General features: G+C 43.3%; 1 protein-coding gene across 7 annotated transcripts in view; it reads right to left on the reverse strand.

Annotated features, from left to right (window-relative positions):
* The window catches only part of PHC1 (polyhomeotic homolog 1), a 78,787-nt gene that overhangs the window by 30,528 nt on the left and 24,083 nt on the right, over positions 1-24,176 (reverse strand). For 5 of the 7 annotated variants that reach the window (XM_077455178.1, XM_077455177.1, XM_077455176.1 and 2 more), the window contains exons 2-6: positions 22,157-22,284; positions 19,692-19,802; positions 10,064-10,141; positions 9,802-9,954; positions 1,759-1,914 (exon numbers count right to left, since the gene is read on the reverse strand). In XM_077455178.1, coding sequence (XP_077311304.1) covers positions 1,759-1,914; positions 9,802-9,954; positions 10,064-10,141; positions 19,692-19,802; positions 22,157-22,270 — 612 coding nt within the window. In that variant the 5' untranslated portion in view covers positions 22,271-22,284. The remainder of the gene's footprint in view (positions 1-1,758; positions 1,915-9,801; positions 9,955-10,063; positions 10,142-19,691; positions 19,803-22,156; positions 22,285-24,176) is intronic. The other 2 variants (XM_077455179.1, XM_077455175.1) reach the window with 1 other exon arrangement.

A 24,176-nucleotide genomic window follows, 5' to 3' on the forward strand; every position in this document is an offset into this window, starting at 1 on the left:
ACCCGACGTCCCTGATTGCTCACTCTGACCAGCCATAACACACTCAGGGGAGGATGCCATCTTTTTTTTTTTTTAGATGGTTTTAGACTTCCTAGTGGCTGTAGAAGTTTTTCTAGAGCCCTTTTTTGAGGTGTTTTTACCCCCCCCCCCCTTCCGACCATAGCCTGATGCACAAAGCAGAGGTAATACCAGAAGGAACGCATGCACTGCTTGAGCAAAAGTACAGCCCTGCCGCTGCTATTAATGCTCAGCCTGATGCAACAGTAAATGTGTCAAAATGAATTCCTGTGTCACCAAAACTTTCATGCCCCTCTTCGCTCTTGTGTCCCTCCATTAGCTTGCAGCAGTAAAAATGGTGCTTTAAAAACACACATTCCCACACTGGACGGTGGAGGATGCCGACGCCGTGCTAAGCCCTGCCCCCTCCGTCACCTACAGCCCCCCTCTCTTTAAAAAAAAAAAAAAAAAAAAAAAAAGAAAAGCACTTTCCCACGCAAGCCTCGGATCCTATCAGATCGTTCTGTGAGGGGGAAAAATGGCAAGGAGGTAGTAGGGCAGCGTGCCTTTTTTTTTTCTCCTGGTGCTTCTTCCTCGTTGAGAGGGGGAGAAAACAGCACAGGTGGGGGGTGTCTGGTGAGGAGGAAAACCCCCCAGACTTACCAGAGGTCTGCTGCTGGCTGGAGGGAAAGGAAAATGCTGTTTCGGACACATCAAGATCTTTTGAGGAAGCATGAGAAGGTATGTGCTCCATACAGCCCCCAGTGGTAACACATAGGCATGACAACATTTACTAATTTAAAGCGGGATTCCACACTAAAGTGGAACCTCCGCTGATCGGATCCCTCCCCCCCTCCGGTGTCACAATTGACACCTTTCAGGGGGGAGGGGGGTGGAGATACCTGTCAAAGACAGGTATTTTCACCCACTTCCGGGCATAGACTCCCGTGGGAGTCTACGCCATTTCCTGCCCCGCCGCGCTGTCTGCTGGGACACACACGGGTCCCAGTGACAGCGCGGAGATTTCCTATTGCGCGGCGCGGCTCGCGCATGCGCAGTAGGGAACCGGGAACTGCAGCTGTAGTATTTATAGCTGCTGTCTTTTAATATTTTTTTTTTTGGTGGAATCCCTCTTTAAAGGAGGTATTCATAAGAAAATTCTAAAATTTCTTAGAAAATTCCACTTACCTTTCCCGCCACAGGGTTTTCTGTGGTAAAACCAACAGACCCAATCTTCACCCTTCATGGTGGGTCCAGTTAACAAACCTTCAGGAGCTGGGGAACCCACAATCCTGGACATGTAATAGTACCAGCACCAGTAAAACTTTATGCCCTTAATACCAAAAGTACTGGGTCCCAGCGTCCAGCTCCCTAAAAAGAGAAGCGTTAAAAGGCAAAACCTTGTTTCTTCGAATACGAGGCCCCGGTACCATTAAATTCGGTCTAAAAGACACTGTGAATGGCTGCATGGTTAGCCCCAGCAAGGATTGCTCCAGTGGAGCTCAGCACAGCATATTTTACTCGTGACCAACACCTTAGACACTGGCGAGAAAACGGAGGTACTCCCAGTAGTGGGAGGGGTTATATAGGGAGTGGACTTTTTGTATTAGGACGTGTCAGTGTCCATCACCTGAAGGTGGCCTATAACCCACATAGTAACTATTATGGCTCTGTGTCCAATGATGTACGATAAGAAAGGAAAGCTGTTGGTTCATTTCTAGTTACCTTTAATGATAAATACAAAGTAAAGAAATTACTTACCTGGTCTGAGTCATGCATGCCTTGGTTTTGGGGCTGTGTCACTTCCTGCTGGACAGTAGCCACTGAGCCATTAGGCATTAGAATCAGCTGAGAGTTCAGAGGGACTCCACGGCCAAGAGAACGATTTACTTGTAAAAGGTTTCCCAGCTGAGGCTGCTGATTAGAGACAATAACAAACAGAATAGTACAATTAGGATGCAGAGGTAACTACAGTTATTCCAGTCACTTTATAACAAATAATGCTTTATTTCTGCAGAACCCTACATCAGAACTTCTGAAACAGTCAAGCCCTGAAAACTAGTGAGACCTAGGCAAATGCACCTTTATTTACCATGTAGGCAAGACTAAATCAGCTGTGAATTTGATGACTGAAAAGGTCCTAGTAACAGAATGTCGGCACAAACAAAGTAATCAGGGGACCTACAAATAAAAAAAACTTTTTGCATGGGGGGTGGCATTATTCCCAAATAGGAAGGGTCCGACTCCACTGTTGAAGTTTGAGAAGGTCTCGGAAACAGCAAGTAAAAAAAGTCAGTAACTAGATGATAGATTTTCCATATAGGAGATTCAGGAAGTTGCTGTTTTTGCTCAATTGGTTTTTCTGTGGGATTTAAAATATATTCAGTGTTTTCAATACACAAACCAGATGCAAGCAGAATTTATTAAATGGCACCAGTGGAAATTTTAAATACTAAAGGCCTTGTATATACACTATATTGTCAAAAGTATTGTGACACCTGCCTTTACACGCACTTGAACTTTGATGGCATCTCAGTCTTAGTCCGTAGGGTTCAATAATGAGTTGGCCCACCCTTTGCAGCTATAACAAGGCTGTCCACAAGGTTTAGGAGTGTGTCTATGGGATTGTTTGACCATTCTTCGAGAAGCGCATTTGTGAGGTCAGGCACCGATGTTGGATGAGAAGGCCTGGCTCACAGTCTCCGTTCTAATTCATCCCAAAGGTGTTCTATCAGGTTGAGGTCAGGACTCTGTGCAGGCCATTCAAGTTTCTCCACCCCAAACTCGCTCTTCCATCTCTTTATGGACCTGGCTTTGTGCACTGGCCGAAATCATTTGGTGGAGGGGGGGATCATAGCGTGGGGTTGTTTTTCAGGGGTTGGACTTGGCCCCTTAGTTCCAGTGAAGGAAACTCTTAAGGCGTCAGCATACCAAGACATTTTGGACAATTTCATGTTCCCAACTTTGTGGGGACAGTTTGGGGATGGTCCCTTTCTGTTCCAACATGACTGCGCACTAGTGCACAAAGCAAAGTCCATAAAGACATGGATGAGTGAGTTTGGAGTGGAGAAACTTAACTGGCCTGCACAGTCCTGAGTCCTGACCTCAACCCAATCGCACACTTTTGGGATGAATTAGAGCGGAGACTGTGAGCCAGGCCTTCTCTCCAACATCAGTGCCTGACCTCACAAATGAGCTTCTGGAAGAATGGTCAAACATTCCCATAGACACACTCCTAAACCTTGTGGACAGCCTTCCCAGAAGAATTGAAGCTGTTATAGCTGTAAAGGATGGGCAAACAATATTGAACCCTACATTGCTTAAATAATCTCTCACTGGGACCCCCCCATTCAGTGTCTCACCCCCCACCAATCCCTGGTGCCCCTGCCCATGCTGCTGGACGGCTTTCCCTCCACCTCCTCCCAGCAGTTACACTTGCAGCCCGGGTGATCGTGACTGTCAGGATGGTGAGCGGGGGGGGGGGCCTTTTTTTCCTGAATGAACACAGTGATCGATACCGATCGATGTGTTCAGTCACCACTGAAGTATAGTAAACAGTCACAAAGAGTTGAGGAACTGGGATTTTAAAAGGGTACACCATATAAACAGACAACAATGTAAAAAAAAGCAATATATAAATCATTTATTAAACATAAACAAGATAAGGAAAAGGATGAGAATATCCAATAGACATAAAATGACAAAATATGCAAAGCCTAATGCCAAGTACACATGATCGGAATTCTCGTTGAAAAAAGCTCTGACGGTTTTCCCGAAGGAATTCAGCTCAGGCTGTCTTGCCTACACACGGTCACACTGAATTCCGATCGTTTATAACGTGTTGACGTACAACACGTATGACGGGACTAGAAAAAGGAAGTTCAATAGCCAGTAGCCAATAGCTTCCGTCTCGTAGTTGAATCTGAGCACACATGATTTTTGGCGTGTCGGAATTGCATACACAAGATCAATTTCTGATAGAAAGTTTTTCCATCGGGAAAATTGAGAACATGCTATCAAATTTTTGGCTGGCGGAAATTCGGACAGCTAAATTCTGATGAAGCATACACGCGGTCGCGTTTTCTGATGAAAAGCTCTCATCGGTCTTTTTCTGGGCAGAATTCCGATCATGTGTACGCGGCATTAGGTGTGTAGAAGGAAAAAGGAAGAGAAAAGCATAACAATTAATGAACAACAATTCATAGGGAGGCTAACTCATTACGTGATTGCCTTTTAGCTAGAGGCTATAGCAAAACATGCCTAAAGAAAGCATTCAATAGGGTTAAGAAACTACCCATGTGGGAGGTGCAATTTCTGCTCCTTCATCATTGCAGGAAGGAACATGGAGCTCCCCAATGGCACTTCATGGGTTCCCAGGCACAGGACCAACTGTCAATCAGTTGGTTCTGTGTACCTGATGAAGTGCTGTTGTGGAGCATTTTATGTGGGGAAAACAAAGCGCCCCCTATTTTGTAGAATCAGAGATCATGTTTCTCTGATTTCTAAACATAAGATGGAAACACCCATTAGTTGTCATGTTGGACTCTATCATAATTTCAATTTGAGGTCTATCGGTCTATCGAGGTCTTCTTGAGGTCTATTATAATATCAATTTGAGGTCGTGGGGGGGACATTGACAACAGGCTCCTTCAATTGGAGACAAGATGGATATACACCTTGCAGGCAACCTGGTTTCCGGGCCTCAATGAGGTTATCAGCTACAAGACTTTTCTGTGATGGTATCCCCCCATTGGTGAGTTGTGGTGTTTTTTTTTTTTTTTTGGGGGGGGGGGTCTGTCAGAGGGAAGTCGTCGACTGTGCAATCCTTGAGCAGGATTATGTAACATAAGTGTATATTATATCTATTTCTTTTTGTGTATTTGTTAATGTCTCTTTATGATCTCTTAGTGCTGCTTGATAGAGCTTATGTACATATATGGTCATGGCTGCTTATATGTTAGTGGGTTTGCTTCCCCCTTTTTTTTTTTGTTCTTCCTTCCTTCACCCCTCTTTCCTGCCCCTATCCGATCTTTGTCTTTATATACCCGTACGGACACCCAAGGATCTTGAACTGGACATTAGCATTGCCCCAATGGGGATGCTGTCCGGTTGCAGATCTGCTTTGAGGTTCTCAATCTTCTACGGCTTTCTGAGTTCACCTTGACCCCTAGGGGCAGGGGATTGTGTTCCGTCACTTGGTAGTGTCTGCATGGTATGTATATGCTGAGTCACAGCCTACAGGATGTTGTCATCACTTCCAGGTAGGGGCCCACCGGAAGTTGTTCTCACTTCCGGTTGTTAGTCCGTGCTGTGGGGACCTCCCCTTCGGTGTCCGCATGGTGCCGTTTTGGCACCATGGGGAGGGATATATATAAAGGGCACACATGTTGCAAGCTGGTTTAGGTGGTTTGGTAGCTCTTGAGACAAATGGACTCGGTGTAAGGTACTTTTTGATTATTTTATTGCAGTGAATTGGGAGGAGAAATCATTGGGACTTTGATTGATCTATGGTTGTTTGCTGTTTATTCATTTAGGTGGACTCCCTTTCCCTCTCTCGCTGCCTAGATTTTTATTAGATGTTTTTTTACGCTGCATTAGGACTTTTTGATCCTCTTTTTTTCTGGTGCGCTCCTTCAGTATAGAGATTCTTTGTGAGGTTGGAGCCATACTACAATAGAATATATAGAGGTGAGAAGCATATATAACAAATGTGAGATATTTCTAGTATATTCATACCCTATGATAGTGTATTTGATCTCTGTCTTATTATCCCCATCATACATTTTTGGAGATCCTTACTTAGACAGTGGAGTTTGGGCCATAAAGGGAGATTCAGTTAAGACTCTCCGTAGTTCACCTGTCCGTCGGAGCTTCCTATGTGTGGTTGCCAATCAAGATATGGGCCTTTGGTGAGTATAGTCCATTTAGGAGTTGTCCTATAGATCTGTGCTCACTTTATGCCCAATCCAATTCTCATATTGATGTTTTATTATACATATTGCAGGCATTGCTGCGTTTACATTTGTCAGTGAGATCATAGAAGATTCATCCCTCCCTACGGGTATTCTGACACAGGTGGATAGCTTTTTGCGGGTAGGTGGGATGGGCTGGGGAGGGCTCTGTTGTCCTTTATCCTCTTTTCTCTGCTTCTCCCTCCCCCTCCCCTTCTTTTTCTTTTTTTTGTTTGTATTGTTGTAGGCCATATTTGTACATTCATCGTATTTAATATTTGAATTGCTGTTCATTAATTGTTATGCTTTTCTCTTTCTTTTTCCTTCTACACACCTAAGGCTTTGCATATCTTGTCATTTTATGTCTATTGGATATTCTCGTCCTTTTCCTGATGAAGCCGACCTGGCAAAACATGTTGAAATAGTAGGACAAGAGAATAAACCTGCATGTGACCCCAGCTCTCTCGGCAGTTAGGGTTAAGATGTGTGTTATACCCAGAATGTTGACTATAACTGTGGTACTTACTTTTATCTTGTTTGTTTATGTTTAATAAATGATTTATCGGCGTATAACACACACTTTTTTTCCCTTAAAATCATGGGAAAATCGTGGGTGCATGTTATACGCCGATCCCCCGCCGATAGTCAGCTCTTCTGCCTTTTCTGCCGGTCCCAGCAGCTTTCTGCTATTTTCGGCCGGTCTTGGCAGCTTTCGCCTATTTTCGGCTGCTCTGGCCGAAAGCCGACGAGAACGGCTGAGTGTGGTCGAAAAAAAGCAGAGAATGACCGAGAGCTACCGAGCGCCACCAAGATACACAGGACATCCACTCTGTATCTCAGCAGCGCCATTTTTAAACGGAAAGTCTGCAAAAGAAACTGACAAGGCTGCAAAAATGACTGACAAGGCTGCAATGTAAGGCTGCAAATGACTGGGAAGGCTGCAAATGACATGTAAGGCTGCAATAAAAGGCTGCCAATTACATGTAAGGCTGCAATGGAAGGCTGCAAATGACTGACAAGGCTGCAAATGACTGACAAGGCTGCAAATGACACTGACAAGGCTGCAAATGACACTGACAAGGCTGCAAATGACACTGACAAGGCTGCAAATGACACTGACAAGGTTGCATTGATGGGCAATTAAATGCAAGTTTTTTTTCCTTAAACTTCCCTCCTAAAAGTTTTTTCTTCAAAACTCCCTCCTAAACTTGGTGCGTGTTATACGCCGATAAATACGGTATATATTGCTTTTTTACATTGTTGTCCGTGTATATGGTGTACCTTTAAAATCCCAGTTCCTCAACTCTTTGTGCCTTATTATTATTAGGGAAGTTGGTACGTTACTTTTGATAATTGCTGCTGACCTCCTTCCCATACCGGTTTTGAACTTATAGTAAACAGTGTTTACTATTCTTCTGTTTGTAATGGAATAGGAGAGTCTATACAGACTTCTCTTCATCCATCTCCTGTCCCTTTCTCTGCCTCAAAAAGAGACACTTTTTTTTTTCAAGAAATACAAATAAAACACATATGCGTCTAAATCTCCCTTGCCCTATACGTTTTCGGATCGTGGTTCAGAGGCTACTGGCAAGCAGCAAGGAAGTGATTCAAAACCTCCTCATCAGCGGTTTTAATCCCATTTTTGATGACAAACACGCTTGCAACCACATGCATTGCACGCAGTTGCAGGGTGTTTGCAGCAATTCCCTATTAACTTAAAGTGATTGTAAAGGCTCGAACTAACAAACATGTTATACTTACCTGCTCAGTTGCAGTGAATTTGCACAGAGCACCCTAGATCCTTCAATTCTCGGGTACCTCTTCTGTGATCCAGGCCCCTCCCTCCTGTTCAGTGCCCCTAAAGCAAGCAGCTTGCTATGGGGGCACCCGAGCTGAGTCACGCCCCCTTTCTCCTCTGATTGGCTAGCTGACATTTATTGACAGCTAGTCAATGGCGCCGCTACTGTGTCTCAGCCAATCAGGAAGGAGAATCCCAGATGGCTGAAACACTTGTGGACATTGCTGGACAGAGAGAGACTGCAGGTAAGCGTTAGGAGGGTTGCTGCACACAGAGAGCTTTTTATCTTAATGCATAGAATGCATCTCCTGTTCCTACTGATTGGGAACAGCGATCGGTCTCCTCCTCCAGGCAGTCCCAGTCCCCCCCCAGTTGGAAAGACTGCCTAGGTAACACATTTAACCCCTTGATCACCTCCTAGTGTTAACCCCTTCCCTGCCAGTGACATTTATACTGCCATTACTAGTAAAAAATAAATAATAATAAAAATGCCATACATCTATCCCCTATTTTGTAGACACTATAACTTTCGTGCAAGCCAGTAACAAATAAAATCAATAGTTGGTGTTGTGCTCCCAAATTAACGTGCAATAAATAGTAAAGTGCAATATATATATATATATATATATATATATATATACCGTATATACTCGAGTATAAGCCGAGATTTTCAGCCTCTTTTTTGAGGCTGAAAGTGCCCCCCCTCGGCTTATACTCGAGTCATCGCTGTCTGCCCGCTCGATCAGCGTGTCGAGCAGACAGACAGCGGCCATTCTATTCAAAAGCCGCGCCTCCGGCTCCGCCTTCGCCTGTGATAGGCGGAACACTGAATTTCCCAGCAGCCTGTGTTCCGCCTATCACGGACATCGTATCATCCTCGTACTACGGACGAGGATGATACGACGTCTGTGATAGGCGGAACACAGGCTGCTGGGAAATTCAGTGTTCCGCCTATCACAGGCGAAGGCGGCGGCGCAGCTTTTGAATTTTACAATGGCCGCCGACGAAGAGGGCACGGGACGGAGGCAAGGCAAGGCACGGCACGGCACGGGACGGGACGGGACGGGGGCAAGGCAAGGCACGACACGGGACGGATGCAAGGAGGCAAGGCACGGCACGGGACGGAGGCAAGGAGGCAAGGCACGGGACGGAGGCTCGGGACAAAGGTAGGCTGGACACACACACACACACACACACACACACACACACACACACACACACATGGATGGAGACACACACAGGGATGGATGGATGGATGGATGGAGACACACACACACAGGGATGGATGGATGGATGGATGGAGACACACACACACAGGGATGGATGGATGGATGGATGGAGACACACACACACAGGGATGGATGGATGGATGGACACACACACACACAGGGATGGATGGACGGACACACAGGGATGGACGGACACACAGGGATGGACGGACACACAGGGATGGACGGACACACAGGGATGGACGGACACACACACAGGGATGGACAGGCATGTCTCACCCTCGGCTTATACACGAGTCAATAAGTTTGCCAGTTTTTTTGGGGGTAAATTGGGGGCCTCGGCTTATATTCGGGTCGGCCTATACTCGAGTATATACGGTATACTAAGTTGCCTCCAAATCAAAAGTAAATAGCAATTGATAAAATAATAGACTCCCACTCAAAGACTTTGGGTCTTTGAGCATCTTGGCCCACCTTATGTCATATGGGTGACCCTCCATTTACGACTGTCACCGCAATACGGATATCATTGCATGTATTTTAATGTTATGACTTTTCATACATGTTTTCTGATTGTTTAATATGCAAAAACATTTTGTGTAATAAATATTGTTTTATTCTACTCTATTTTTGAATTTTGTACGTGCCGTGAAAGTCCAAAATATAGGGGGTTCTTCTCCCCTTTTTCTATTACCTCAATACAGATCAAGCTTTTATATTTAGTAAGAGCTTAGCATGAATTTAGTAAAATTTGCTCAGTGCTCAAATTAAGACTTATTGGGTAAAGTTTAGAATAAGTTTTATATAAATCACACATTTCACTCACCCGTAGGTACATTTGTGTTTGGGACTGGCTGAGGGGTGGGGAGCTGGCATTGCTGAGCAGAACTGACTGGGTAAGTGTTGTTGCACTGGGGGCAGTGACATTCTGAGCGCGACTCAAGAGTTGGGCCGATGAGCTGGTTGATAAAGTTGCCTGCTGAAAAAGACAAAGCAATAATGTAAAAAAAAAATACAGTTTGTAAATATAGCAGAAATAAAAATAAAATAGTACTGAAAATATTGCCTATTTAATGTCTACCACTTACTGATCCTTGGGTGGTGCTGGTCTGCTGATTAGAACCAGTGTTAGGAGAAGCAGCCTGGCGGGTGGCTGCAATGGTAGCCTGCAATGTCAAAACACAAAAAGTTAGCGCAGATCAACACTAAAGCATTTATCGCCTGAATGCACAGGTACAGTTGTGCCGAAAAGTTTGCATACCTTTGGAGAATTGGTAATATACAGTATGTACCATTTTTAAATAAAACATGAGTGAGCAGGCAAAAACACATTTCTTTTATTTCTTATGGGATTCATATTCAACTGCAGGTTATAACAGAACAAGACAATCATAAACCAAAACATGGCAACAAGTAACCACATGAAAACAATCCCTGTTCAAAAGTCTGCATACCCTTTGTTCTTACTACTGTGTATGGCCACCTTTAGCATCAATGACAGCATGCAATCTTTTTAATACTTTGCTATGAGGCCCCCGAATTCCCGAAAATGCCTCCAGGTCACACAAAGGGTTTGGTCATCTTGCATGAACAGCACGTTTAAGATCTCCCCAGAGTGGCTCGATGAGAATAACTGATGGCCACTCCAGAACCTTCACCTTTTTTCCACTGTGACCACTCAACTTGGCCTTGTGCTTAGGGCCATTGTCGTGCTGGAAAGTCCAAGAACTTCCCATGTGCAGCTTTCATGTAGAAAAATGCAAATGATCTTCCAGCATTTTCTCATAACATGCTGCATTCAGCTTGCCATCAATTTGGTCTCTGTGAGGAGTATCAAGGTGTTGTCGGCCATATTGTAACCAGGCTTTTCTGGCAACTCGTCCATGCAGCTAATTTTTGTTCATGTATCGCCACATAGTATGTCTTGAAACACACCATCTTTTTCCAGAGCAGCCTGTACATACTGTGCAGTTCCAATTTAACCGGTTGACAACCAGCTCACGCTGATATCCTTTGGCAGAATGGCACCACTGCACAAAAGCTCGTACCTGTACGGCACTCATCCCCCACGACGATCGGATTCATTCCAGGACAATGATTTCTGGTCTTGACTTGCTGATCTGTTCTGTCAAATTAAATCTTCCACTGCCTGTAAGTGTAAACACAAGCAGGGGAAGTGATGTCAACTCACCTCCTGGAATCCTTTTCGGTTCCAGTGAGAGGAGAGAGAACATCTAATCACGAGTTGCACCAACACTACACTAACACCAGTACACGTAGGCACACATTTCACCCCCGGATCACCCCCCAATCGCTCCCTCCCCCCAGTTAACCCCTTCCCTTCCTGCCACTGTGTCACCAAGTGCAGTTTTCCAATTTTTCACTGATCACTAGATTGGTGTCACCTGTGACTCTAATCAGCGTTAGGGCAGTTAGTAGTAGGTCCAGGAAGCTTTAGGGTACTTCCCTAAACACCCCTAATAAAGGTTTAGCCCCTTGACCCCCCCCCCCCCAGTTAACCCTTTCACCCCGTCACCAGTGTCCCAAATATAGTGTACAGATATATATTCTGATCGGCGTATTAGTGTCACGGGTTAGCCAGTTAGTTGGATAGTTTCACCGTCAGGTTTTTATAGCGTCAGGGTACCCCCATATATTACCAAATAAAAGTTTTAACCCCCCTGATTGTCCCCCAGTTAACCCCTTTCACCCTGTTACCAGTGATCACCGTATTAGTGTCACAGGTAACGCTGGTTAGTTTTTTTTTTTATAGCATCAGGGTACCCGCTGTATATTACCTAATAAAGGTTTAACCCCCTCATCACCCGGGGGGGTGACATTGGTTGTCTAAGTGTCAGTCAGGGTTAGCGTCAGTCCCAGGCAGCGTCAGATTAGTGCCAGTAGCTCCAATACCCACGCACGTACCATATACCCCCCTTACTAGTATAGTGTCTGAACGGATCAATATCTATGTGTCACAGGCAGTGGACTCTGGATGTAGACCTCCTGCCTTGATGTTTAATAAACTAGAGTGTTTTTTGTCCAGGTACAGGGATCCTCTAGTGGAGGTAGTGGATTGCTCTGGTGACTCAGTGAGATCAGTACACACCAAGTCTTTCCTCCCCAAAACTTTACCATTGGCTGCTTTGCATGATCAAGATGGGAGAAATTCTGGTGACCCACATTGCTCCAGATTGTCCCAGGCGGATGTGGTACATTGAACTGGTAAGACTCCTGATAGACTCTGTGGGCTCTATCAGATCACCCACTAACCTCTGTTAATTGACCAAACTACCCAATCACATCTAGTGGTCAATTACCTAACCACCATTTACCTACTAACATCTATTAATCACCTAAATGAGTACCATAAATTGATTCATACTTGGTATTAATAATCATCAACAGAACTATTGATGAGCCACATTGATCTACCATTAATGGATTAAAGGGCAAGGCACAAAAATAGTACCAATGAGGACAGTAGGTAAACTGGAATTAGGTAATCGACTAAATGTCACCAGGAAGTTTGGCTAATTAACAGAGGTTAGTGGGTAAACTACAATTAGTTAAGTGACCACTAAGTGTTCGTAGTTTTTCAAGAAGGTTAGAAAACTGGGTTTAGCGGATGGCCACAAGATCACAATGCACAGACCACTCCTGAAGTGAATCCTACAGGATTGACAAAAAGCGCATCAGCTGGGTCTTTGCATTGTGACATCATTGGGTTCGGAGGGGAGAGCACAGGCACAAAGGTTGGAGTTGCAGCGCCTCTTAAATGACTGAGCCCAGAGTTTCTTCAGTCCTTGGAAACCTTTTTTTTTTTTTTTATTGTGAGTGATTGGCATTTTGCTTATGTCTCAATACGTTTTTACAGTTTTACACTTTGCTGACTTCGTCTTTTTGCATTTTTCTTCCCCCGAGATGAGCATTTAGCAAAGAGGACTCAAGCATATCAGAAATACTGATAAGCATAACAGCTTTATGAAAAAGAGGTCAATACCACCTAGTGCATTTGTCTAATAATGAGGGGAGAAGGAAATTGAACGATGAAGCACTGACTGGGAGCTATGTGATGTTTGAAGTAAAACTCTTGAACCACACTCACAAGTCTTCCTGAAAACAGTCACATTGAAGAACTGTGCAAAATTAAAAACTTCATATTATGGACTATGCTTTTTAGTTACAGTGGAGGTCCACCCACCTCACAAAAATTTTTAAGTCAGCAGCTACAAATACTGCAACTGCTGACTTTTAATATATGGACACTTACCTGTCCAGGGAGCCAACTATGTCGGCACCCCAGCTGATCTTCGGATCAGTTGTCGGGTGCAGCTGCCGCCAATGCCAGTAAGGGAACCGGGCTTCACAGCCGGTTCCCTGCTGCGCTGCACTTAATAAATTAGCCCGAAGGCAGTGTAAATAGCAGGGGGGACAAGTTTTGCCGCAAAAAAAAAAACAAAAAAAAAAAAAAAAAAAACAACAGGTCCCCGTTCCCCCTGAAAGGTGCCAAATGTGGCACTGGGGACGAATAAGCGGAAGTTCCACTTTTGGGTGGAACTCCGCTTTAATTGCACTTTACAATATGAACTGCAGCCTCCCCAGCACCACCTAATACTTACCTGAGCCCCATCCCTGTCCAGCGATGTCCACGAGTCCTTCGGCCATCTCTGACTCTACCTCCCGATTGGCTGAGACACAGCAGCGGTCCCACAAGCAAAGTCAGTTAGCCAATCAAGAGAGAGAGGGGGTGGGGTCAAATAGCAGGTCAGTGTCTGAATGGACACACGGAGCTGCAGCTCAGCTCGGGTGCCCCCATAGCAAGCTGCTTGCTGTGGGGCACACGATAGGAGGGAAAGGGCCAGGACCATCGAAGAGGCACCCGAGAAGAGGAGGATCCAGGCTGTTCTGTACAAAACCACTGCACAGGGCATGTAAATAGAATGTGCTTGCCATATAAAAAATGTAATTTTACAAATCACTTTAATTTTATTATTGAGCAACTACAGTGCTCTCGGGCAATCCACAATGTTAATAAACCTCAAACCTGAATATTTAAGAAAGTAAAAGTTAGGTTTTGGCTATCTTAGGCAAATATCTATGTGTGCACAGTTATTGGGCAACCAGTAAGGTGCAGAATTATTATGCAGCCAAATGAAAAACTAAACATTTTCCATCTCACTTGTTTATTTTCATATGTTAAAGTGAGAAGAATAAACAAAACTCAAAATTTACAAATAAAGATTTCTGACATTTCACAAAAAATAAAAATCAGTGACCAATATAGCCACCCTTCTTTTCAATAACAGTCATAAGCCTTCCATTCATGGAGTCTGTCAGTTTCTTTGATCTGTTGACAATCAACTTTTTGTGCAGCAGCAATCGCAGCCTCCCAGACAATGTTCAGAAAGGTGTACAGTTTTTATTCACTGTAAAGCTCCCATTTAAAACGGGCCCACAAGTTCTGAATAGGGTTTAGGTCAAGAAGGGGCCATGTCATTATTCTTTCATCTTTAAGTCCTTGCTGGCCATGCAGTGGCGTACTTCCATACATGCAATGGAGCATTGTCCTGCATAAATATCATGGTCTTTTTGAAAGATGCAGACTTTTTCCTGTACCACTGCTTGAAGAAAATGTCTTCTAAAAACTGGCAGTAGGTTTGAGTTGATTTTAAGTCCATCTTCAACTGGAAAAGGTCCAATTAGCTCAACTTTAATAATACCAGCCCATACAAGTGCCCCACCTCCACCTTGCTGGCATCTGAGTCGAAGTGAAGCTCTGTGCCCATTACTGATCCAGCCACAGGCTCATCCATCTAGTCTGCCAAGAGTCACTCTCATCTCATCAGTCCATAAAACCTATTAAAAATCTGTCTTCAGATATTTCTTGGCCCATCTTGAAGTTTTTTTGTGTCTTGTTCAGTGCTGGTCGGGTTTCAGCCTTCCTTCCCTTGACCATGTCTCTGACCACTGAACACCTTGTACTTCTGGCAACTCCAGGTAGATCGCAGTTCTGGAACATGACAGCACTGGAGGATAATGAGTTCCTGGTAGCTTCATGTTTGTTGTTTTTTGTGACCCTGTTGACTATTTGCAGCAAAACTTTTGATGGTTCCATGATCATGCCCCAGTATCTTAGTAATTTCATGAGAGCTGCATCTCTGAGACTTTTTATTTTTGACTTTTCAGAATCAGTTAAATCTCTTTTTTGGCCCATTTTGCCTGAGGAAAAGAGGCTGCCCAATAATTATGCACATCTTGATATAGGGTTATAATCTCCTTAGGCCACACCCTCCCTCATTACACAAGTACAAATCACCTGATATGCTAAAATCCAAAAAGCATTCAAGTTTATACAGCTTGAAGTAGGACAATATGCATAAAAATTATGATTTGGTCAATACTTAATTGCCTAATAATTGTGCACAGAGTGTATATATGTGTCATCTTTTGTGCTTTCTATAGCAACTTAACCAGTTCACGACCAGCGCACGCCGATGTACGTCGGCAGAATGGTACGGGCAGGCATATTGGCGTACAGGTACGTCCAATCTTCAATGCCGCCCTGCCATCGTGAGAACGCCGCCGGCGGCGCCATCGCGTGCCAGTTGGGACCCCCGGGAGTCCGGTCGTGGGTCCCGCGGACTCGATCACAGTGGGCATACCCGCGATCATCTCACTGGGCTGCTAAATGGAGGAAATGCTGTGTAAACAGCATTTCCCCGTTCTGCCTAGCAACTAGTGATGCTGATCTCTGCTCCATGTGATTGGAGCAGAGATCAGTGTTCACTAAATGAAAGCCCAACCCCTCCACAGTTAGTAACACACCCCTAGGAACACTTAACCCCTACACTGCCACCCACTGGTTAACCCCTTCACTGCCAGTGTCATTTACACAGGAAACACTGCATTTATATAGCAGTGATTACTGTATAAATGACAATGGTCCCAAAAATGTGTCAAAAATGTCCGATGTGTCGCCATTACTAGTAAAAAAAATAAAAAAAAATTATTAATAAAAATGCCATAAAACTATCCCTATTTTGTAAACGCTATAACTTTTGCGCAAACCAATCAATCGCTTATTGCGATTTTCTTTACCAAAAAGATGTAGAAGAATACGTATCGGCCTAGACTGAGGGAAAAAAATTTTTATATATATTTTTGGGGGATATTTATTATAACAAAAAGTAAAAAATAATGCGTTTTTTTTCAAAATTGTCGCTCTATTTTTGTTTATAACGCAAAAAATAAAAACCGCAGAGGCGGTCAAATACCACCAAAAGAAAGCTCTATTTGTGGGAAAAAAAGGACGCCAATTTTGTTTGGGAGCCACGTCGCATGACCGCGCAATTGTCAGTTAAAGCGACGCAGTGCCGAATCACAAAAAGTGGTCTGGTCTTTGACCAGCAAAATGGTCCGGGGCTGAAGTGGTTAATGTATATCTAAACCCAAGAATAAAAATGTAATATATTAGTTTACCAGTCCTAAGACGTGGTGGCTGCAATCGTTTTCTTTTTTTCAGGTAAAGTACATTTTCAGCAAGTACAGAAAAATAACCGTTGGTCCTGCCAGAAGTCCACTGTCCTTGTAAATTCCTGGTCACCAAATTCAACCATCTTTCTCTGCTCTCTGTGAACTACAAAACAACCTCCTCCCTGTGTAATGGAGAAAAGGAAAGGGGAAGGTGTTCTGGTCCAGATCAGGATAACAGCCTAGGATGACAACACTTCTAAATAAATGCAGTAAAGTAAATGTTGTCACCTCAGGACAGAAAACTTGTCACTGGCAGGATCATAAGGTGGAAATGACGCCTTCTAGAAGAATGAATGCAGCCATGATATCTTTTTTTTTTTTATATATATATTTGGGGGATATTTATTATGACAAAAAGTAAAAAAATAATGCGTTTTTTTTTTCTAAATTGTCACTCTATTTTTGTTTATAGCGCAAAAAATAAAAACCGCAGGGGTGCTCAAATACCACCAAAAGAAAGCTCTATTTGTGGGAAACAAAAGGACATCAAAATTTGTTCGGGAGCCACATCGCACGACCGCACGATTGTCAGTTCGCATTGTGCGCTATACAAGTATTTCATTCATTCAGTGCCGAATCGCAAAAAGTGGTCTGGTCTTTGACCAGCAAAATGGTCCGGTCTGTAAGTGGTTAATGGATTTATTTTTTATATATAAAAAAAATAAATTTGGTTTTTGTTATCACATAAAATGTAAGCGCTGTATATAATTTTATTCTAGAATAATGCGATTCACATTATAGTTATAGCAGCTTTAGAGGAGAAAATAGGATTTGTGTGCTCACCATGAAATCCTTTCCTTGGAGTTCACTGATAGACCCAGAAAGCCTTTCACCTTCAAGTTATGTCAGACAGGAGAACTGGACAATGGCAAAGAAAAAGATAAACCCGCCTTCTACCAACATGCCTCAGTTTTGTAGCAAAGAAGTACCAAGGGCATGATCATAAACTCTGAGGGGGTGGGACCTGTGTTCCTCATTGGACTCCAAGAAAAAGTATTTTATGGAGAGTAAAAAAAGAACTACTGTTTCTCTACATGGACAACATTGTCAGTTAAAGGAATATGTTCTCCTATGTATATAAAACAATCAAGTGATGGTAACACGCTCCAATGTCAAACAATATAAATGCCAATTTAAGACGTGAACAATAAATTGAAGCAAAAAAAGTATAGAAATCAGAACAGTGATCAATAATGTGCAAATTAGCAAAATAAAGTGACTAAAAAGGTACTTAAACACGATACGAAAATCAACTGGTGACTGAACCAACAGTTCAATAATACAAATAACAGTGATTGTGATATGTGAAAGAATCACAACATAGATAGTAAATGAAGCGTCAAAATGTCCAAATGTGCAAACGATAGTGCAACTTCCACTGAGTTAAGAGATTGTGTAGACTTCTTAATAAGGTGCAAAGTGCAAGTTATAATGGAGGGTGTTGGGATTTTTAAGGTAATATAAAACAAGAAGAAATTTTATAAAGCAAATAAATTTATTGATACAAAAAATTCCTAAAAATATTAATCATGAAGTTAATACCAAGATAATGAAAATAGAAAGCATACATTCACATAGGTGGGACATTAGACTTCAACTTCAGTTCAACAAAGAGACTGAAAATACAACATAGCTCTAAGTGGTAAGTAGGGGCCCCTTAATGCAGTGGAGGATTAAAACCGTTTTTGGTGGAGTGCCTAGAATGGAGAAGTGTTCCTTTTCAGAAACAACAGGTGGACATAAAGTGGCCTTTTTTGTACCGGATGAAGAATTTATATGCACTTATTCGAAACGCATCAGCCTCCTCAACTACTTACCACTTAGAGCTATGTTGTATTTTAGGTCTCTGTTGAACTGTAGTTGAAATTTGCTACTTTCTAATGTACCACCTATGTGAATGTATACATTTTCCTTATATTGGTATTAACTTCATGATTACTATTTTTAGGAATTTTTTGTATCAATAATTTGCTTTATATATAAAATTTCTTCTTGTTTTATATTGCCTTGAAAAATCCCAATATTGGAGGTATTACATTTTTGTGTATATTAAGGAATGATGGAAATTAAATTCCTTTCCACATGAGCCTAACTCATTTCTAAATATGCAGGGCGTTAGGTAGCATCAACAAAAGTGACACGGTGACTGATTGTATCTTCTGTGTGAAATGACAAAAACGCCGCTATTTTTAGCTGCGTTTTACCGCCGGATTTGCGGCGCATTTCGGCCGCTAGCGGGCCACTTTTACCCCCCGCTAGCGGCCGCAAAAAGGGTTAAACCCACCGGCAATACGCCGCAATAGTGGCGTTTTGCCGGCAGCATTACAGCGCTACCCCATTGATTTCAATTGGGAGCAGCGGTGGAGGAGCGGTAAACACACCGCTCCTTCACCGCTCCAAAGAAGCTGCTGGCAGGACTTTTTTCTGACGTCCTGCCAGCGCACCACTGTAGTGTGAAAGCCCTCGGGGGTTTCACACTACACACAATGGTGCAGCTTCTTTAGGGCGGATTGCAGGCACTATTTCTAATGCTATAGTGCCTGCAAAACGCCCTGGTGTGAAAGGGGTGTCAATTAAACCAATAGGTTACTCTGGGGCAGAAGGGGAGAAACTCCTTTTCTTGCTTCACAGGTGTAAGGCACTTAAAGGGTTACAGCTTGTTTCCAGGGCCTGAACACAGCAGAGTGATTGCTCCCAATGTGCCAAGCAGATGAAATAGAGAAACACAAAAGCGTTTCTCCCTTTCTGCCCCAGAGTGACCTATTGGATGCTGCTTACCTTGCAGCTGTACCTTGCAAGCACACCGTAGATCCACTCAAAGTCACCATGTCGCTTTGTTGATGCTACCCAACACCATTTTTAACTTGCACTTTGCACCTTATTAAGAAGTCTACACCATCTCTTAACATAGTGGAAGTTGCACTATCGTTTGCACTTTTGCACATTTGGACATTTTGAAGCTTCATTTACTATGTTGTGATTCTTTCACGTATCACAATCACTGTTATTTGTATTATTTCTGATGCTGAACACGTTACATGTTGCACCCTAAATATGGGTGTAACATGTCCAGAAAGGTGAATTTAACATTTACAACAACATCAGCTGCAAACACAGGGTAGCAAACCATTAAATTACTAGCATGAAACAAAATGAATAAATTATTCTAATCCACTTTACCTGCTGAACGGCTGCAAGACTATGCAGCTGTGCATTACTTAGCTGCTGTTGCAACATCAACTGGTGAAAATACTGGGCTGCATTTGGTTGTCTGTGTAAAGCCTGGAGAGCCTGCAGAGAAAGTTATAGAGTACTTAAAAAATGACATGACACACACACACAGGCCTTGAACTCAATAGATTACGTACACCGACATTAGAGCTCAGGACGGGATGCTGCAATATGATCTGGTTAATCTGTAATATGGGTGCTGGATTAGAAATCCCTACACAAACAAAAAAAAAAAAAAAAAATCTAAAATCACAAAACCGCCTACATTATGTTCTAAAAATCAATCTTCATTAGAAATCACTCATATTGTACATTTGTGGGCTTTGGCATGACAATATCAGTTTTAAAGAAATCTGTCACTTATCAGGCAAACTAATGGCCTGTAACGAAAACGCTGGTATGAGTTTCAGGGCAGTGTGTATTTGCACAGCCTAAAACAGAATTAAACCTATTGATTTAACAGTTTCTCAAAGCCCTTACATTCAAGGCATGCCATGAATGATAACTGTCACAGTTGCTTGTGCGCTCATCTAAACTGTAAAATGGCTTGCGTCATAACTGATCACATATTTGCAGCACTATAGCAATTGCAGATCAAACAGATGCTAAGATGGCAGCTTCCTTGCCTGCAAGGCTCTGTTCACATCTTGGCATTCTGAATTCTGCCCGCGATTCGAAATAGTGGCAAATCGCAGGACGCCCATGCGATCCCCGTCACTTCCAATGGCACCCCGATCGCGGCACGATTTTGCCACGATTCATCGGGTGGAAATCACGGTAAGATTGTGCAAACAGAATCGCAGCCCACTTGTCGCCCAAAAGAAGTTCTTGTACTTCTTTTGGGCGACAGGCAGCCTGCGATCTTGCAGATTTGAGGTTTTCTAAACCTGTAGCTGCTAGCCAGCAATGTTTCTTAAAACGTCCATTTTGGTAAATAAATGTACAAATTCTTCATGAGTGATCCGTACTCTCAGTCATTTACAGCCTTTTTTGTTTTCTCCTTTCTTTGGGGAGAGAGCATATTTTTCTTCTACCGTAGTATGCTGGAGGCTATGTGACTGGACCACACTGGTATGAGTAGACAGGATAGAGTGCTATGAATTATGCCTTATTCCATTTTTGCTTTTTTTGAAAATCTACACATGTATGGCCAGCGAAAGCGTGCTGGGGCGAAAAAAGGCAAAGACAAAAAAAAAAGTAGATGGATTACAACAAAAGCAAAAGGGTTTGTTCCCAAGGTTCCCTTTGTTGAAAACAATGAATTACTGCAGTTTAAAGCTGCGCACCGGGCAGATAGAAACAAATCTGGTTATGTATTATGTATTTTTAAAGCTCAACTGAACTCTCCTGATGTATTACCGTAATCCAGTCAAGCTGCATGTACAGTAACACATCTGCTGTTCTTAAAGGTCAGACTGCTGCTCTCACACAAAGCAGAACACTCAAATTAACATCACTGATCAGGGAGAGGAAGCAAAAGCACAATCGTTTATATGAACTGGTGAAGTCTATTTACAGAAATCTAGTTTGTGGAGACGCGCTCACTGTGGGGAAATACCCCATTAGGCCCCTTTCACACATGCTGATGGTATGTCCGTATTTCATCCATCCGTTTGCGGATGAAATACGGACATCCATTCATCCCTATGGGATAGCGGGTGTCTGCGGATGAGCATCCGCAGACACCCGATTTCGTCCGCCTCCGCAACAGTCCGATTCTGCAGACGGAGGAAAATCCTATTTTTTTATCCGTCTGCAGAGCGAATCGGACGAACACGGACAGACGGTCCGTGCTCGTCCGATCCCCATAGAGGAGAGCGGAGAGCTGACAGGGCGGTCCCTGCACAGTGTGCGGAGACCGCCTTGTCCGCAGCCAGCTCAGCGGGGACAGCGGAGCGATCCCCGCTGAGCGAGCGGATCTTCACGGGGCGGATCATTACAGTAGATCGATAAAGTGATTGGTAAGGGATATTAAAAAAAGAGTAAAATATAAAACGGTACTCTTTATAAAGACAGGTTTCTTAGGGTGAAACCTGAAAATGGCAATTCTCTGATCTCACGTTCCAGCAGTCCCGGGCAGTACAAATACTGAAGATCATGAGTACAACAAGAAAAATGACTGCTCTGAAAATGTTTTCAGTGGTTTTATGTAACCCTCATATGCAGTGATGTACCATAGAACACTGCGTCATTTACAGAAGATCATATCTCTATTAAAGGTGTCTGATTTATACAAACAATGAGTGTAGATGCTCTTTTTTCCAGAATGCCTAATGAGACCTTTGAAAAACTTCAAAGTTTTCAATAAAAAAAATGGGTAATATTTCAGAACTAGAGAGACCCATATAAAAATCCTAAAAAATAAAATGTCAACAACGTTAACGACATAATGACATCTTCGATAAATGGCATACCTGCACAGCCTGGCGCTCATACAGGGACATCTGAGAAATCTGTGGACGGGAGCTGGCACTAGAGGCAGTGCCCCCATTGGTGGAGGTGGAATTCTGTTCACTCTCTGTCTCCATGTTGGTGCCAAGAACTGCAATTTAAAAAAGCACTACATGAAATGAACACAATATTTTTGAACATTTTCTAAAATTAGACATTATCCTATATAATATATAACTTACACATTTTATGATTTGTACACACACCATTTACATTTTTGTGTTACCAGCTACATTTTTCTTCTATAAAAGGCCCCTTTTACATGGGAGGACCGTCTGGGTCCACCTGTCAGGTTTTAGGCGAACGCAAATCAGACCACTCATTGCCCTCTATGGAGCAATGGATGTCAATGGATATGTGTCCACTGACACCCACCGACATCCAATCCGATCCTGTCTGCTAAAAACAGATGGTTGGGGGATCTGTTTCCATCCGAGTGCTCAAGGGAAGCGGACTGTCTGCTCTTCATAAGCGGAGCAGACACTGACCTGTCATCTGCTTGCTCAGCGGGGATCAGTGGACAGATTCCCTGCTGAGCTGGTGAATCCACTGGTGGAGTCCATCCGTCAGAAAGGGGCCTGAAATTAGAAAATCCTAGAGTCTGCCAACCCTTAAAAAAAAAAAAGAAAAAACGAAAACATAAAAACACACAGTCCTTAACAGGATAACAGACAGATGTAAACACATGGGATGGGGATCAATCCTCACTCATTTACACCCAAGCACATCCCCCCAGATGCTTCAAATAACTTACTGGTCATTAACGAGGGCCACTTTAGAGACTTGGTAACCGGTCGCAGGCCACAACGAGCATAAAGGCCAGATGGCAGGTCTGTGTGCACTCTGCATATATAGATTAGACACGGATGTAACCCGCTGTACCCTAAGGGCCCTCCGATCTGCCCAGACAGAAGGGAACAGATCTCCTTCTGTTTTTTTAAGCAGTTTGGATTGCAGATAGGTGGGTGTAAGCAGACGAGTCTATTTACATCTGCCGCTCTATAGAGGTGAATGGAGGGTCCACCTGAAAAACAGACAGGCAGGCAGACCCGATCGGACCGATCGCGTGAAAGGGGCCCAAGGCTGCTTTCACACTGATCCACAGCAGTTTACCTGCTCCTCAACTGATCTTGATCTTCACTTCTTCCTCAGGATTCCTGCAGCTGGTTGCTGCTGACAATCCAGGTGGTTATAACTGGTGGCTGCTGCTGGCTGTCCTCCAGGACTGGTACTGCTGTTGGGTACTGACTGCTGGCAGATACCGCTGGCTGGTACTGATACGGCTGGCTAGTACTGGTGACTGGCACTGCTGGCTAGTACTGGCATTGCTGGCTGATGTCTGAGATCGCAGGAATGCTTCCCGTCACAGGCAGGGTACATTTGGTATCACTCCACCTGTAAAAGGAGCTGGCGCAATACAGAAAGCATCGGCTCTGCTTCCTTTAGCACTGGCTCAGTTGTTCACGCTGATGCGAGACATAGGTCTACATCGGAGGGGACACCCCTGCCTTAAGGAGTGGGAGGCACCGGCGCCAAGGGGTTAATCATTTCTGCTCTGGAAGATTTTATCCCCTTCATGACCAGACCATTTTTTTGCCATTTAGCACTGTAGCATTTAGCCACTTAGCTACTTTAACTGGCATTAGCGTGGTCATGCAAAGCTGTACCCAAACTACATTTATACAATTTTATTTGGTATTTGAGCACTACTGGTTTGTTTTGTTTTTGTCTTTTTGCAATATAAAAATGTAAAAAGACCCAAAAACTTTGAAAAAAGGAAAAAACGTTTTTCCCCCCCTTTCTGCTATAAAACATATTCAATTTTATTTTTTTAAACATCGAATTTCTTCATCGATTTTGGCCAAAATGTATTCCGCTACATCATTGATGGAAAAAACTAAAATAAAAACCCAATAAGTGTATAGTGATTGGTGTGAAAGTCTACAAACAATGGTGTGTGTGTGTAATATGTGTGTGTGTGTG

This window comes from Lithobates pipiens, unplaced genomic scaffold (assembly GCF_037356315.1).
Source record: "Lithobates pipiens isolate NorthernLeopardFrog02 unplaced genomic scaffold, aLitPip1_a1.2 Scaffold_25, whole genome shotgun sequence".
Classification (NCBI taxonomy): Eukaryota; Metazoa; Chordata; class Amphibia; order Anura; family Ranidae; genus Lithobates; species Lithobates pipiens.